Raw genomic sequence first — 13,638 nt, 5'->3', positions numbered from 1 at the left:
TGAACACCATTACCTAATCAAATAAAAACATCTATCAAGGTTCAAGGCCACCAGTACCCACAAAGGGGGGACCAGACTTAGATATAAAGGGGTGGTGGAAGGATGATTCCAAATCCCAAGGTGGGTAGCAGTGTGGAGAAGTCACTGAGTGCCCCCCGCCTGTCTTGCCTCTGACCCTCCTGGAACCCATCCCAGTCACACCTTTTCTGTGATCATCTACCTCTCAGCTCTGTCCAAAGTTGACTTCGCCTAAGGAAGGATGTAGAATGGAAGACAGGAGAAAGATAACCTCCCTCTCTCCCATGAGAGAACAGCTAGAAGCTGCCTTGGAAGAGTTAGGAAGCTTTCCCTAAAAGGTTCACAGTCACCTTGTTCTCCTCTTCTCTACCTCCCCCATGACCCAAACTAGAAAGAACAAAAGGAAGGAGGGTACAGAAGCCCCCACACCCCACACCCTACTCTGGTCAATGTCAGAACAGAACAGCCTCATCTCCACTGCCCATTGTGAGGATGTGAAGAATATTAGGAAGGTTCCCCTGGATCACAGAAAGATTCCAATAATGTTTACAATGCAAATTAAATTTACAATGAAAATTAAAATGTCACTGGGATGCCTCTTTGTGCTTACCAGTTGACTCTCATGCTGCTGTCTGGCTCCAAAATCGAAACAATTTTCTTAGAGGAACATTAGACATTATATAATTTTGAATGTTTGTACCTTTGACCTAGGGATTCCAGGCTTTGGAATCCAGCCTGTGGTTTTACTGTAGGTTCAGACTCTGGCACCAACATTTACTAGCCTTGTAAGCTTGGGCAAGTTTCTTGACCTTGGGCTGAAGCATGGGGGCCTCAATTTCCCTATCTATGAAACAGAGATAATAATAGTACTCATCAAGTTGTGAGGATTAAATGGTGAGTGTATGTAAAACTCTCAATACCTGATGAATAGTGCCCATAGTCAGTGCTATACAAATGTTAACTAGCATACTTATCATTATTAGCCCCATCAGTGCACCAAGCACACACATTTCCTGTTTTTCACTATAAAAGACAATGAGATGAAGTCAGGTGAGAGGAATATAGACTCTGGCTGTGCACAGCCAGATTCTTTATATCATAGTGAAAAACAGGAAACTATAGAGTTAAAAGCTTATATACATGTACATGATGGAATACCCTGGAACAGTTGTTAACAACACTATAGACTAATCTGTATCATGATGGGGAAAACAAAAACCATTCAAGGGATAATGTTGATTACAAGAGTATGTATAGTGTGACAACATTGGTATGAATGATGATGATGACCGTAGTGCTATGGTTGAATAGATGAATGTTGAATGAAGAAAAATCTATAGGAATCAACTTGAAACTCTTTATTTTTTTTTTTAATTTTTTATTTATTCATTTGAGACACAGAGATACAGAGAGAGAGAACATGAGCAGGGAGAGAGGCAGAGGGAGAGGGAGAAGCAGGCTCCCCGCTGAGCCAGGAGCCCGATGTGGGGCTTGATCCCAGGACCCTGGGATCATGACCTGAGCCGAAGGCAGACGCTTAACCATCTGAGCCACCCAGGCGCCCCAACTTGAAACTCTTTAAATGTATATATCTGGGTATAGAATTGGGAGAGATACTTTCATTTTAACATGTTTATCTTTTTCCAATGAGCCTATGTTACTTTGTGGGCATTAAAAAAATAATAAAGACAGAAACCATAAACCAATGACTGGCCAAGGGCAGGGAAGAGGGAGGGGACAGAGAAGGACCCTGACAGCGGGTCCCTTGCCTCAGGGACAGATGACCAGACTCCTTCTGTCCTCGTGGTCAGTGTAGCCTAAGGGGCGCTGCAGGGGCCTTGGGGAGGGGACATGTGTTCTGCAGAGGTGGTAGTTGGAGGCAAAGTTCATCTCCGCTGCAGCCTCATTGGCCTTTTCCTTGTTAGTCTGATGGCTGGATCCTGCTCTGTCCCTGCTTTTAAATAAATCTTTTAGGAAGGGAAAGAGGGAGCCAGTGGAGAGGGAGGGTGAGGAGAGAAGAAAGGGGAGGAAGGAGGGAGAGAGGAGAGGCAGAGAGGAAAGGGAAGGGTGAGAGATGCTGTGTCCCCGCATCTCCATGGCCCCAGGAAGTGGGACGTGGAGCTGCTCCTCAGCTCTGTCAGGAGTCGCCATGGAGACTGAGTGCTGGCCTCTTCATGATTAATACTCTGAGGCAGCTGTCTTCTTGGAGTCTTTTTAAATATATACACTATTATTTGAACACAATGATATTTAGAGCAGAAAGATCAAGGTGGGGGGTGGAGGAGGGGGCAGTAGCATTACCAAAATGATGACAGGGGCTGGGCCCTTCCCAGAAGAGAGAAAAGGGAGGCTTACTCCTCCCCATCCCCCTCTCCTCCCTCCTCCCGCCCTGGATCCAGAGCTTCCAGTCCTCCCCACTGCAGCATCAGCATCAGTGTCCCGAGGGCCTGCGCAGCACCTGGCACAGGGCTGTGCTCAATGAACATTTGATGAATGAATTTTTTCATTCATTAATTCATTCAGTAATTGTTCCATGCTTGTCCAGAAGGTAAACTCTCCTTCCCCAGCCTTTTCCCATGGAAATCAGAAATTTCCTCTCACCTTCCCCAAGGCCACAGGCGTGCGTGGACACACACACACACACACAAGTGTGGCCCTTACGGACACCTGGGTGGCTCAGTCATTAAGCGTCTGCCCGCATGGGGCTCCCTGCTCAGCCAGGGAGCCTGCTTCTCGCTCTCTCTGCCTGCCACTCCCCCTGCTTGTGCTCTCTCTCTGTCAAATAAATAAATAAAACCTTAAAAAGAAAAAAAAGAAAAAACCGAATCTTTAAAAAAAAATGTGGCTTTGAGCAAGTTATTTAACCTTATCTAGTCTGTTTTTTTCATCTGTGAAATAGGTCTCCAATTCCTTATTCCATAGAGCTTCGGGATGATTAAATGGTAAGTTTGTAAAGTGCTCAAAGTGTGTGATTTTCCTTTTTTCCCTTCCAGTTTGTGTTTTTATATTTAAAGCATGAATTAAAATAGAACTCACAGGTCTAAGCTCCTCTTTCTTCCATCCCCTCCCAAAGACCTTTATTCTATCTTTTAGAGCTGTTAAAATTTAGGGGTAAGAGGGACTGAGCTGGGAAGGGCTACAAAATGCCCTTTCTCTTTACATTCCCTCCCCCTCCTCAAGGAACCAAATGCAGATGCAATTACCCTCCAGAGGTAACCATCCCACATGGGAGAGAGTGTGTATGTGTGTCCAGTGAAGGTGAGTGGCTCAGAGATGGGGGTGTGGGTCAGCCCACACCCAGAGCACAAGCTGTGTTCCCCATTTCCTCTCCTACTCAGTCTTCCCTCTGCAGCTCTGCCCCCAGGCCTGGCCTATAACAAGAAGTTGGGGTGACTTGGACCCTCGTCTTAACACAGACCTAGCCCAATAGCCCTTGGCAGAGAGCAACAAAGGCCTGGGTACTTGCCAAAGGAGTAGGGGAATTATCTATGACTAAGAAGGAGGAGGAATGCTGTGGCAGAGGGAAGAACAGCAGAAGGGATGGGGAACCTGGGGCTGGCCAATCTGGCCCGACGGGGCAACATGGGGAGCCCTGGACACCAGCCTAGCCAAAGCCCTCCACTCCTCCTCCCTCCCAGGCAGCAAGATGCCAGAATGGATTTGAGACATGTGTGCCCTGCGTGTCTGGTGTGGGCTCACCTGGCCTCAGCAATGCATTTGGAGTACAATCAATCCCAAGTTCTGAATTAGAGTATAATGGAAATAGTGCTCTGTGTGCTTCATCCTTACAGACATGTGCTGGGTTTCTTCATTTCCTACATGTAAACATATGTGTAGAGAACACAGAATTATTATATCTGTGGCATTTGTTAGAACATGCTGCACATGCATGACTCTTGAAAAGCTTTGTATGATTTCCAGACATGGGGAGAAGATGAACAAAAGCGTATCAGCACAGGTTTTGCAGGTGATTATGTGATGACATATTCTGTGAACACACAGGGTCATCGTAGGGTAGGGTTGGGACAGCTAGGGATGGAGATGGGTCTTAGGGTCCTGGTAGACTCAAAACCAAAATCTACCTTCTGACCTTTAGTAAGCACTTAAGGAATGAATACTGTGTGAATGAACACTGAGAAAATGAATGAATGAATTTTTGGATAATGGACACAGGGTAAAAGAACTGAGAATTTGGTGGGGTTGGGACATTCTTGGCACTCTCTCTAAAAGGAGAGTACCAGTGGGCAAGGGAGGCTGGGAGATACACTGCAAATCATGCTGTAGCCCATCACTCCTGAATGGCTTTGTTTCCATTCCTAGGAAAGCAGAGAAAGAAAAGGGAACCCCAGCCCTGCCCTCCCCACTTTCCAGCTCCCAAGAATTGATGCTCTTTGTAAAGAAAAACGTGCTATCCCATGTATTTATTTAATCCCCTAATTTTGTTCCAGAAAGGAGGCAAATGAGCTATAACACAAAATTGAACGGAAGATTTTTAAAGAGAATGAGAAAATAAGACAGAGTGAAAACCACAGAGGAAGAGAGATGAGATCAGGAGAGCAGGCAGTCTTCTTTGCTGGAACCGACAGACCTGCTGCAGCCAAGATTCACAGCCTCCTTAAGAAAAGGGATTTTTTTTTCCCCATAAGAAGCCCAATTATTCCAGGTGCTGATTCCAGGGAAATATATCCTGTGGATTCTCTGTGTGTTGCTGGGAACAACATCCTTAGAGTAAAAGCCATTTATATAAAGGCAGAAAGAAAGTCTACAGAAGCATCTCATACCCTGTAGGCGAGGGAGGAAGGAGCAGGAATTGGCCCCTACTTCTATGGAGGACAATTTGCCAGTTGCCTCTCAAAATTTTACATACCCTTGACCGAGAATTACACTCATTGGAATTTATCCCACAGATATATTCACATTTATAGAATTAAGAACGCTGACTACAACAACATTGGTAAAAACCAGAGGTTGGAAACTTTCTACATGCTCATGGATAGGGGACAAACTGACCTTCCTCACAGTGGAGTACTTTGTAGCCTTAGAAAAGAATGGCCCAGCTCTTTATGTTCAGACATGGAGCAATCTCTCAACTATTATAAATGGGAAAAAATTATATTGCAAGACAGAGTGTATGCTTGCATATGCATTATTTTTCTGAAAGAATACACAAGAAACTTAGATGTTGCTACCTCAAGACGTAGATGGGTAGGAAAAAGAAACTTACTTTTCGGTTTAGAATATACCCTTCTGTACTGACTTTTTCTCTCATCAGTAGCAAACGTTATGGTCCTTTTTTATTGAATTAAGTTATTTTTCCTGGAACAAACTAGAGAAAAAAAACTATCAAGAAAATGAAAAAAAAAAAAACACAAAACACAAGTGGGAGCAAATAGTGAATAATGGCAAGAATCTCTGTAGTTTACTGTGTGCTCATGCATAGAATTTAATATGCGCTAACCCAATTACTCTTTACAGTAAACTTATGAAGTTAGATATACATGGCTCCATTTCACAGGTGAGGAAATTGACCAGGGAGATCAAGTGACACAGGTAGTAAGTGGCCCAGAGCAGATTCAAATCCCTAACTGTGGACTCCCAATGCCCACGGGGCTTTTCCTCGCCGACCGCGGGCCTCTGCCTGCAGGCGGGAAGGGCGCTAACCCAACGCCCGGCCCCACGCAGCGGCGCACCCCAGCCAGGTGCACCGGCGGCCCCGGCGCGCACGGGGTTCCACGCTCAGGGAGCGCGCGCGCACGCAGCGGCGCGGGCCCGGCGGCGGCGGCGGCGGCGGCGGCGACGTCACAGCCCGAGCTTTCCTTTTCGGGAGTCCCCGGCACACATCCTGTGTCCATGTTTGGGCATTTACGTCACGGCGGCAGGGCCGGGGCCTCCCGAAATGGCAGTGGCCCGGGGAGTCGGAAGCCCGGAGCCAGCGCGGCCGCTGCTATATAAGTGGGGGGGCCGCGGAGCGGGGGAGCCCGGCTGCGCTTTGGAGAAGCGAGGAGCCGCCGCCCGAGGCCGGTCCCGGCGAGCAAGGGCGCCTCGGCCCCCGGACCCATTTCCCAGAGGTGAGCGCCTGGAGCCAGGAGCCCGGGTGCTTGGGTCTGTGAGGCGCAGGGCACCCCAACTGCTGGCCTCCCCGTCACCCGCTCGCAGCCAAGCTCAGCGGGCGAGGCCCCCGGCGCCCCGCAGCCGCCGCCGCGCCATGCTCCACCTTAGCGAGTTTTCCGGCCCCGACGCGCTCCTGGTCAAGTCCACCGAGGGCTGTTGCGCGGAACCCAGCACCGAATTGTCCCGGCTGCCCGGCAGGGACGCGCCGGCTGCTGCCGGCTACCCTGGAGGTAAGGAGAGCGGCCGAGGGTGCTCAGACGGCGGCGCAGCGCGGGGGCGCATGGTGCCTGAGAACAGGCAGGGACTGGGACTATAGAGCTGTGGGGGTAGGGGTGGTAGGAGGCTCTGGGGTCCTGGGGTGCGCACCCCCATTCCCAGCCCCACTGTGCCGCCAGCGCCTCCGCAGGAACCTGTGGGTTTATCAGGGCGTCCTTTTGCCTGTGCACGTGTGTTTTGCGTGTGCATGTTTGTGTGTGTGTCTTGGGGCGTATGCGGGCTCCGGCTGGATCAGAATGTGCAAAAGGCACCTTTTATGTGTCAGTGCGTCCCAAGGGTTTCGTGGGTAGGGGCTTGCAGACTCCGAGGCGCGCCCTTTGATGTGCCCGGAGCTGATTCCTGCTCCCTCCTCAGCAGGCGACTTCTTGAGCTGGGCTTTGAGCAGCTGCGGCGCCGGGGGGGACTTAGCCGATTCCTGCTTCCTGGAGGGGCCTGCACCCACGCCCCCTCCTGGCCTCAGCTACAGCGGTAGCTTCTTCATCCAAGCAGTACCCGAACACCCGCACGACCCGGAGGCACTCTTCAACCTCATGTCGGGCATCCTGGGTCTGGCACCTTTCCCCGGCCCTGAGGCGGCAGCATCCCGGTCTCCGCTGGACGCCTCTTTTCCCGCAGGCCCCGACGCCTTGCTGCCGGGTCCACCGGACCTTTACTCCCCGGATCTGGGCGCTGCCGCCTTCCCAGACGCGTTCTGGGAGGTCTCACCCTCGGCAGGCGCCCCCTCACAGTGCCTGTATGAGCCTCAGCTCTCCCCGCCCGACGTCAAGCCAGGCCTCCGGGCGCCTCCGGCCTCTCCCGCGCTGGACACTGCCTCGGCCTTCAAAGGCCCCTACGCTTCCTGGGAGTTGCTCTCAGCTGGAGCCCCAGGGAGCTGTGGGTCACAGGGAGGTTACCAGACCGCCCCCGACGCCCGTTTCCCCTCGATGGGGGCCAAGATTGAAGACCTGCTGTCCATCAGCTGCCCAGCGGAGCTGCCGGCCGGTCCCGCCAACAGACTCTACCCCACGGGGTCTTACGACGCTTTCCCGTTGGCCGCAGGTGACTTAGGGGAGGTGGCCGAGGGCCTCCCGGGTCTCCTGACCCCTCCTAGTGGGGATGGGGGGAGTAGCGGCGACGGCGGAGAGTTTCTGGCCGGTACTCAGGCTCAGGTTTCTCCCCTGGGTCTCCGCAGCACCGCGGCGGACTTCCCGAAACCTCTGGTGGCAGACATCCCTGGGAGCAGTGGCGTGCCTGAGCCTCCCGGGCCACCGCCGCCGGCCCCATTCCCCCCGACCAAGGCGCGGCGCAAGGGGCGCCGGGGCGGCAAGTGCAGCGCGCGTTGCTTCTGCCCGCGGCCGCATGCCAAGGCCTTTGCTTGCCCAGTGGAGAGCTGTGTGCGCAGCTTTGCGCGCTCCGACGAGCTCAACCGCCACCTGCGCATCCACACGGGCCACAAGCCCTTCCAGTGCCGCATCTGCCTCCGCAACTTCAGCCGAAGCGACCACCTTACCACACACGTGCGCACTCACACGGGTGAGAAACCCTTTGCCTGCGACGTGTGCGGCCGCCGCTTCGCGCGCAGTGATGAGAAGAAAAGGCACAGCAAGGTGCACCTCAAGCAGAAGGCGCGCGCCGAGGAGCGGCTCAAGGGCCTTGGCTTTTACTCTTTGGGCCTCTCTTTCGCCGCCCTGTGAGAGGGAGATGCGTTTGTAGATTGAGGCGCCGCCGCCTGGCACGAAAGAGGCGACCTGGCCCGCCCCCCCCCACCCCCCTTCCCGGCACGTCCCGGGGCCGGCCTCTGGCCCCGCTTCCAGTTCCCTTGAAGTGCCCGCCGTTCACGCCTCGTTCAGCACCAGCTCCGTGGACAGCTCCTGCGGTCCCCGGAGCTGACTCCCGCGTCAGCCGCGCTTTGAGGGAAGTCCTCTCAGGCCACCCACTGAGTAGGCCCTTCCTTGGGACTCAAGATAGTCTTTTGTAACTGGCTTGGCGCACGCCCCACGCCCCTCATTAGACCCTCCCCCAGAGGCAGGCTGGGGCAGCGCCGAGCCGGTCTCGCGCGGGATTTTGTACAGCAATGTCGTTTCCAGCAGCCATTGGATGTATCGTTTTGCTTTGGGGTTATTTCCTTTTGTTGTTGTTAATTTTTGTAAAGCAGACGCTACTCTCGAGCAGTTGACAAAACTGTTTATTTTTGCAATTAAAATTATTGTGCTAAAAGCTTACTGAATCTGCCATCTAAGCTTCTGACCCATTCCCCCCAACCACTCCCCCAGGGGAATATGTGCCAGAAGAAATCACTACGCAGCTACTGTCAGGCACTGTGGCACATAGTAGACATTCAATAAATATGTACTGAATTAACAAATGCATTTAATCACAACTGACCTAAAAGCTCAAAGTGTTTCTGAAACTAAGTGTTAAACATTGGGCATATATTATCCTTAATCCTCACAATCCTAAACAGCAGTGTATATTCCATTTCCAAAGATGAGGAAGCAAAATAGGTAACTTGTTGGATAACCTGGCCAGGAACAGACAAGGTCAAACTCAGATCTGTCTGGCTCCAAAGCCAGTACTCTTTTACCAACCCCAGAATGTTGGCACCTCAGCTTAATAGCACTGTTTGGAAAGGCTTCCTATCAAGAAGTGAAATAGGTTCGGCAACTAGAGGGAGCCCCAGGCAGTAGCCATGGCAATAGAAGACTGCAGTATGGCAGTGTTGTTTGTGGAACACCCAGAGTATTGGGTATCACAGAGGCTCCAGCCAGTGCCCATGCATCTTTATGAGCACAAGCTGTCATGGCCAAATGGGACTCAACATTCAGCTAGACCATGGATGGGCAGAGCCAAGCCATGCAAGGTGCTTGCCAGATTCTCACAGTCATGTTAGTTGCCCACAAAGGATCTTGTTCAGGTGGCAGCAGCCCATTTACCATCTAGCCATGCACCTGCCACAGTCGCTTTTCCCTAGCTCTCCTTCCAGGTGAACCCTTCATGGCTTGGGGAGGGGGTTTGGAGCTAGAAGGGAAGAAGGCATGATCTTGGGATGGGGAAGATGGGGAATGGATGCAACTTGGTCCCCCTTTACTCCCTGAACTCCCAACTCAAAAGCTTTTCTGGCCACCTTGAGCAGACTCAAGCCGACTGCTGTGCGCCCTATCTCTCTCCTCCCCAGTAACTTCTCTCTGCTAAGGAAAGGATAGGACCTGTCTGCAGGCTTCATTCTTTTCGCTTTCAGGCTGAGCTGTTCTTGAGCTAAAAGTGCCTTACAGCCCTATGATGCCAGATCAACCTGGCTTCTGATCCTTTGGCCTCTTTGTTCCTTCACTGTCAGACAGGCTCACCCTCCACCCCACAGTCCGATTGACCAGAGACAAAATTATCAAGTCAGAGAATTCCACCCATTTCTCTCCCCAGGTGTTAAGTGCTTTCATGTGATTGAGTATCTTCTATCTAATAAACCAATTTGTGGTAAAGGACTCCACATTACCTCTTCTAGAAGAGTTAACATTTTCAGAGTAGCCTGCAGAGGGCAATGTTTAACCCTGTAAAGAGGCTCAAATGATGGGCCATCAGGCATAATAGGTAAGCAGTAGATTCACAGAGACACAAGATAATGATGATTTTCATTAGCTTACTATTTAAATGACCACACCTTTCATTTATAGGCATGAACCACCTGACTTCACTTTCCATGCAGAGTAGGGTAAGAAAGAGCACAAAGGCCCAGATTTCGAGCAACTGGTTGCAAACCATACAACCTAAGCAAAGAAAGAAGGGCAGACAGGCTGTGGGTAGGTGGTGTATAACCATGCCACCCTTACCCCCTTTAACATCATTCTATCAAGTACTGTCAGCTCTATCGTGCCCCATCTTGTCCTCACACACACACCTCGGCCTAAATATCACAGACGGGAAAATTGAACAGAAGTGACTTAGTCATGGTGTTGGTGCCAGAGCCCAGCCTAGTTCTAGAACTCACAGCTGAAAAGTCCCTCGTAGTACTCCCACAGGAAATTGTTCCATTTACTGGAGCTTCCCCTAGGGATTGTGAGGGAAGAGAATGTTAGGCCAGAGATGGAAAGAATTTAAAGCAAATAATCAGAAAATCTACCCAAACCCAAGACCCACGCAGAATCAGGGACAAAGAGAGAGCTCCTTCCTTGCTCCTCTTTTTCATCTGGCCCTCAAAATGGGGGTGTTTTCCCAGACATGGTTCCTAGCTCTCACCTTCCCTATTTCAACACTCTTCTTGGAAAGCACATTCATTTCCAGGCCTTTAGCGATCACTGCTGCATAAATGACTTCTAAGCCAGCCAGCCCGAGTATCTGCCCCAGCTGTAGCTCCTTCCTTGGTCAGATAAATGAACACCTCCATATGGGTGTCTCACTGCCATATAAAATACCATCTGTCTAAAACCGTATCATTCTTCTATATGCTCAATTTCTGCTAATGATGACTGTCATTTGTTTGGGCCCCTAGACTCACCTAAATAACTTACAGTTCTTCTGTGGGATTCACCCTTGACCCTTCCTTCCCCTATATCCAGGCTTCACTCAGAACGGTTGGATCTTACTGAAGTTCTTCAGGATCTTATCTACTCTCATCTATGGTACATTGTTTCCTTTTATGTATTGTAATTTTTAGCCTGTGAGCTCAACTTCAGTGGGGGTTTACCTGGGCAATAATACTCTATGGCCTGGGTTGAGGGTATGTTTTTCCTGAGCAGTGTTGTGTTTGCTTGTGCCGTGCATCTCAAGAGTACCAACTAATGGAGATCATTCTCCATGTTAATTTCTTAACCTGGGTTTCTTGTATCATGTAGTTCAAACTCTAACTCATATAGTTATACATTCTCGAGGGAACTCACCCAACCAGGGCCCAGGTCAACACAGACAAGCAATAAGCCTCCCTCCCCATACCTCCTGGGGTTAGTCACAGCACATCCCATGCTTACGTTTCTTGGTCTCCCAGTTCTATGCCCAGTTTTGGCCCATATAGATTTTCTTTCCTTTTTTTTTTTTTTAAAGATTTTATTTATTTATTGACCGAGAGAGAGAGAGACAGTGAGAGAGGGAACACAAGCAGGGGGAGCGGGAGAGGGAGAAGCAGGCTTCCAACTGAGCAGGGAGCCCGATGCGTGGCTCAATCCCAGGACCCTGGGATCATGACCTGAGCCGAAGGCAGATGCTTAACGACTGAGCCACCCAGGTGCCCCAGATTTTCTTTCCTTTATTGCATTTTTGGTTAAGCATTTCAGAGGTCTGTTACATTTTGTGAATCAGTGCACATATTCTGTAGCAGGAGGGTCTTTGGTTTATCTATTCCACAATACTAATTAAAAATGAAGCCAGAACGGGGTGCTTGCGTGGCTCAGTCGGTTAACCATCTGCCTTAGGCTCACGTCATGATCCCGGGGTCCTGGGATCGAGCCCTGCATTGGGCTCCCTGCTCAGCGGGAAGCCCGCTTCTCCCTCTTCCATTCCCCCTGCTTGTGTTCTCTCTCTCGCTGTGTCTCTCTCGGTCAAATAAATAAATAAAATCTTTAAAAAAAAATGAAGTTAGAACATGTTGGTTCCTCTCTTAAAATATTTCCCATGTTTATCTTCTCTGTGCCTATTGCCAGCACCTCAGTCCGTGCCGCTCCCTGCACGTACACAAACACCATGGCTATGACGATCACATAGAATCATATAACATGTAGTTGGAAGGAATTTATAAGAACATCCTTTCTGACCCCTCAATGTACAGAGAAAGAAACTGAGGCCCCAGAGATTTGGGGATTTTCTTAAGGGCACACAGAGAATGAGAGACTAAAGTGGGCCTTGAACCTGGGCCTTCCAGTTCCAAGACCAGGATATATCCCCATATCTAGTTGTTCCACAAGTGTTATTGAGCACCTACCATATGCTAGGCCAGTGGTTCCCAACTTGTTTCCTTTCCAGTATACTTGAAGAATTCAACACATACATCAGTAACAAAGGTCACCCTAGTCCTGACTTTGACCGTGGAGATACAGGGAAGAGTAGTAAGAATCTTGATGAAGTGGGATACAGGGGAGAGTTTGACAAAGCAACCCAGAATGCCTGCTATTTCTTCCCTCTTCCCCCCAAACCCTGTGCCCTATTTGAGACAAGCCTGCACTGTACCAAACTGCTTCCTGTGGTCTCTCTCCCTCCGTTCCACATTGTGCATCACTACTGATACAACTTCCCTAAAACATTATTCATAGTGTTGTATCCCAAAATGACCAGAGCTTCCACTTTCCTACAAAAAAATATGCACTGCCATTAAAGCCTTCCGTATCTGATCCGGATTCATCTTTCACCCTCCTCTGCCTTCTCTCCCTTTCCTCTCTCCTCTCCTCTCTCCTTGTGTATTATCCAAATCCTCCCACCCTTGACCATGTATGATCCATGTGTGTGGGCTCCATATCATCATGCCTACTGCCCAGCACACTTAAGTGCTTAATTATTATTGACTGATCTCCATTAGTTGGTTGGCCCCCCATAAAGGTCTAAAGTGCTAAAAGGAGAAAGGAAAAGAAAGGGGGAAAGAGGAAGGAAGGAAGGTGTTTGGAGAGCATGAAGCTGAGAAAAGATCAGGAGGGAGAGATGGGCAGAAGCAGGACTGAGGTCCTGATCCAAGCCATGGGGGTCTCCTGAGTGGGACCACACGTCTGGCTGGTCTGTGCCTGTCCAATTCTTGCTGAGCCCATGATTCTGTACCTCAGCTCTGGGCCCCCAGATGTGTCTGCCACTCAGTTCTCTCTCTCTTTTGGTTTCTCTGGCCCACATGGAGTGGGATTCAGTTTAACATTTTTAGAACTGTGGTTCCCATAACAACCAAGCAGGAACTGTTGTCTGTGAAATGTAGCATGAGCACACATGCGCACATGCACACATGCATACACACATATGCGCATGTGCACATAACACGTGCATATCCCCCCCACATGTATACACACCCACATACATACACATGTGTATTCACTAATAGACACATTCATACATGCACACATACACCCACATGTGTACACATGCATGCATTCACCTATGCATGTACTCACACGCACACATGTGCATATGCACAGCTACATACCTGCATGCATACACATATGCACAAAAGCACATACATACATACATACACAGGCCTGCCCTGGATTGTTTTCTCATATTCATAGGAAGCATAGAGTGAGGACAGACAAACATCATCTGAACAAAGGTAGAATCAAGACAATATATGGACATTTT

The 13,638-nt window shown here is 49.9% G+C and overlaps 1 protein-coding gene across 2 annotated transcripts; it reads left to right on the top strand.

The window, feature by feature from the left end:
* Positions 1–5,809: 5,809 nt before the first annotated feature.
* Positions 5,810–8,606, top strand: EGR4 (early growth response 4). 2 transcript variants are annotated; one of them, XM_081833693.1, is made up of 2 exons: positions 5,810–6,359; positions 6,760–8,606. In XM_081833693.1, exons 1-2 carry the CDS (start codon positions 5,915–5,917, stop codon positions 8,076–8,078), a joined length of 1,764 nt encoding a protein of 587 aa, XP_081689819.1. In that variant the 5' UTR covers positions 5,810–5,914; the 3' UTR covers positions 8,079–8,606. The 2 variants fall into 2 exon arrangements, with proteins under 2 accessions (XP_081689819.1, XP_081689820.1); XM_081833694.1 differs by having other exon boundaries at positions 6,158–6,359; positions 6,763–8,606.
* The last annotated feature ends 5,032 nt before the right edge of the window (positions 8,607–13,638 follow it).

The sequence above is a fragment of the Leptonychotes weddellii genome, chromosome 10, assembly GCF_054177405.1.
Source record: "Leptonychotes weddellii isolate Sample4059 chromosome 10, ASM5417740v2, whole genome shotgun sequence".
Lineage (NCBI taxonomy): Eukaryota > Metazoa > Chordata > Mammalia > Carnivora > Phocidae > Leptonychotes > Leptonychotes weddellii.
This window is presented reverse-complemented; position numbering and strand designations above follow the sequence as displayed.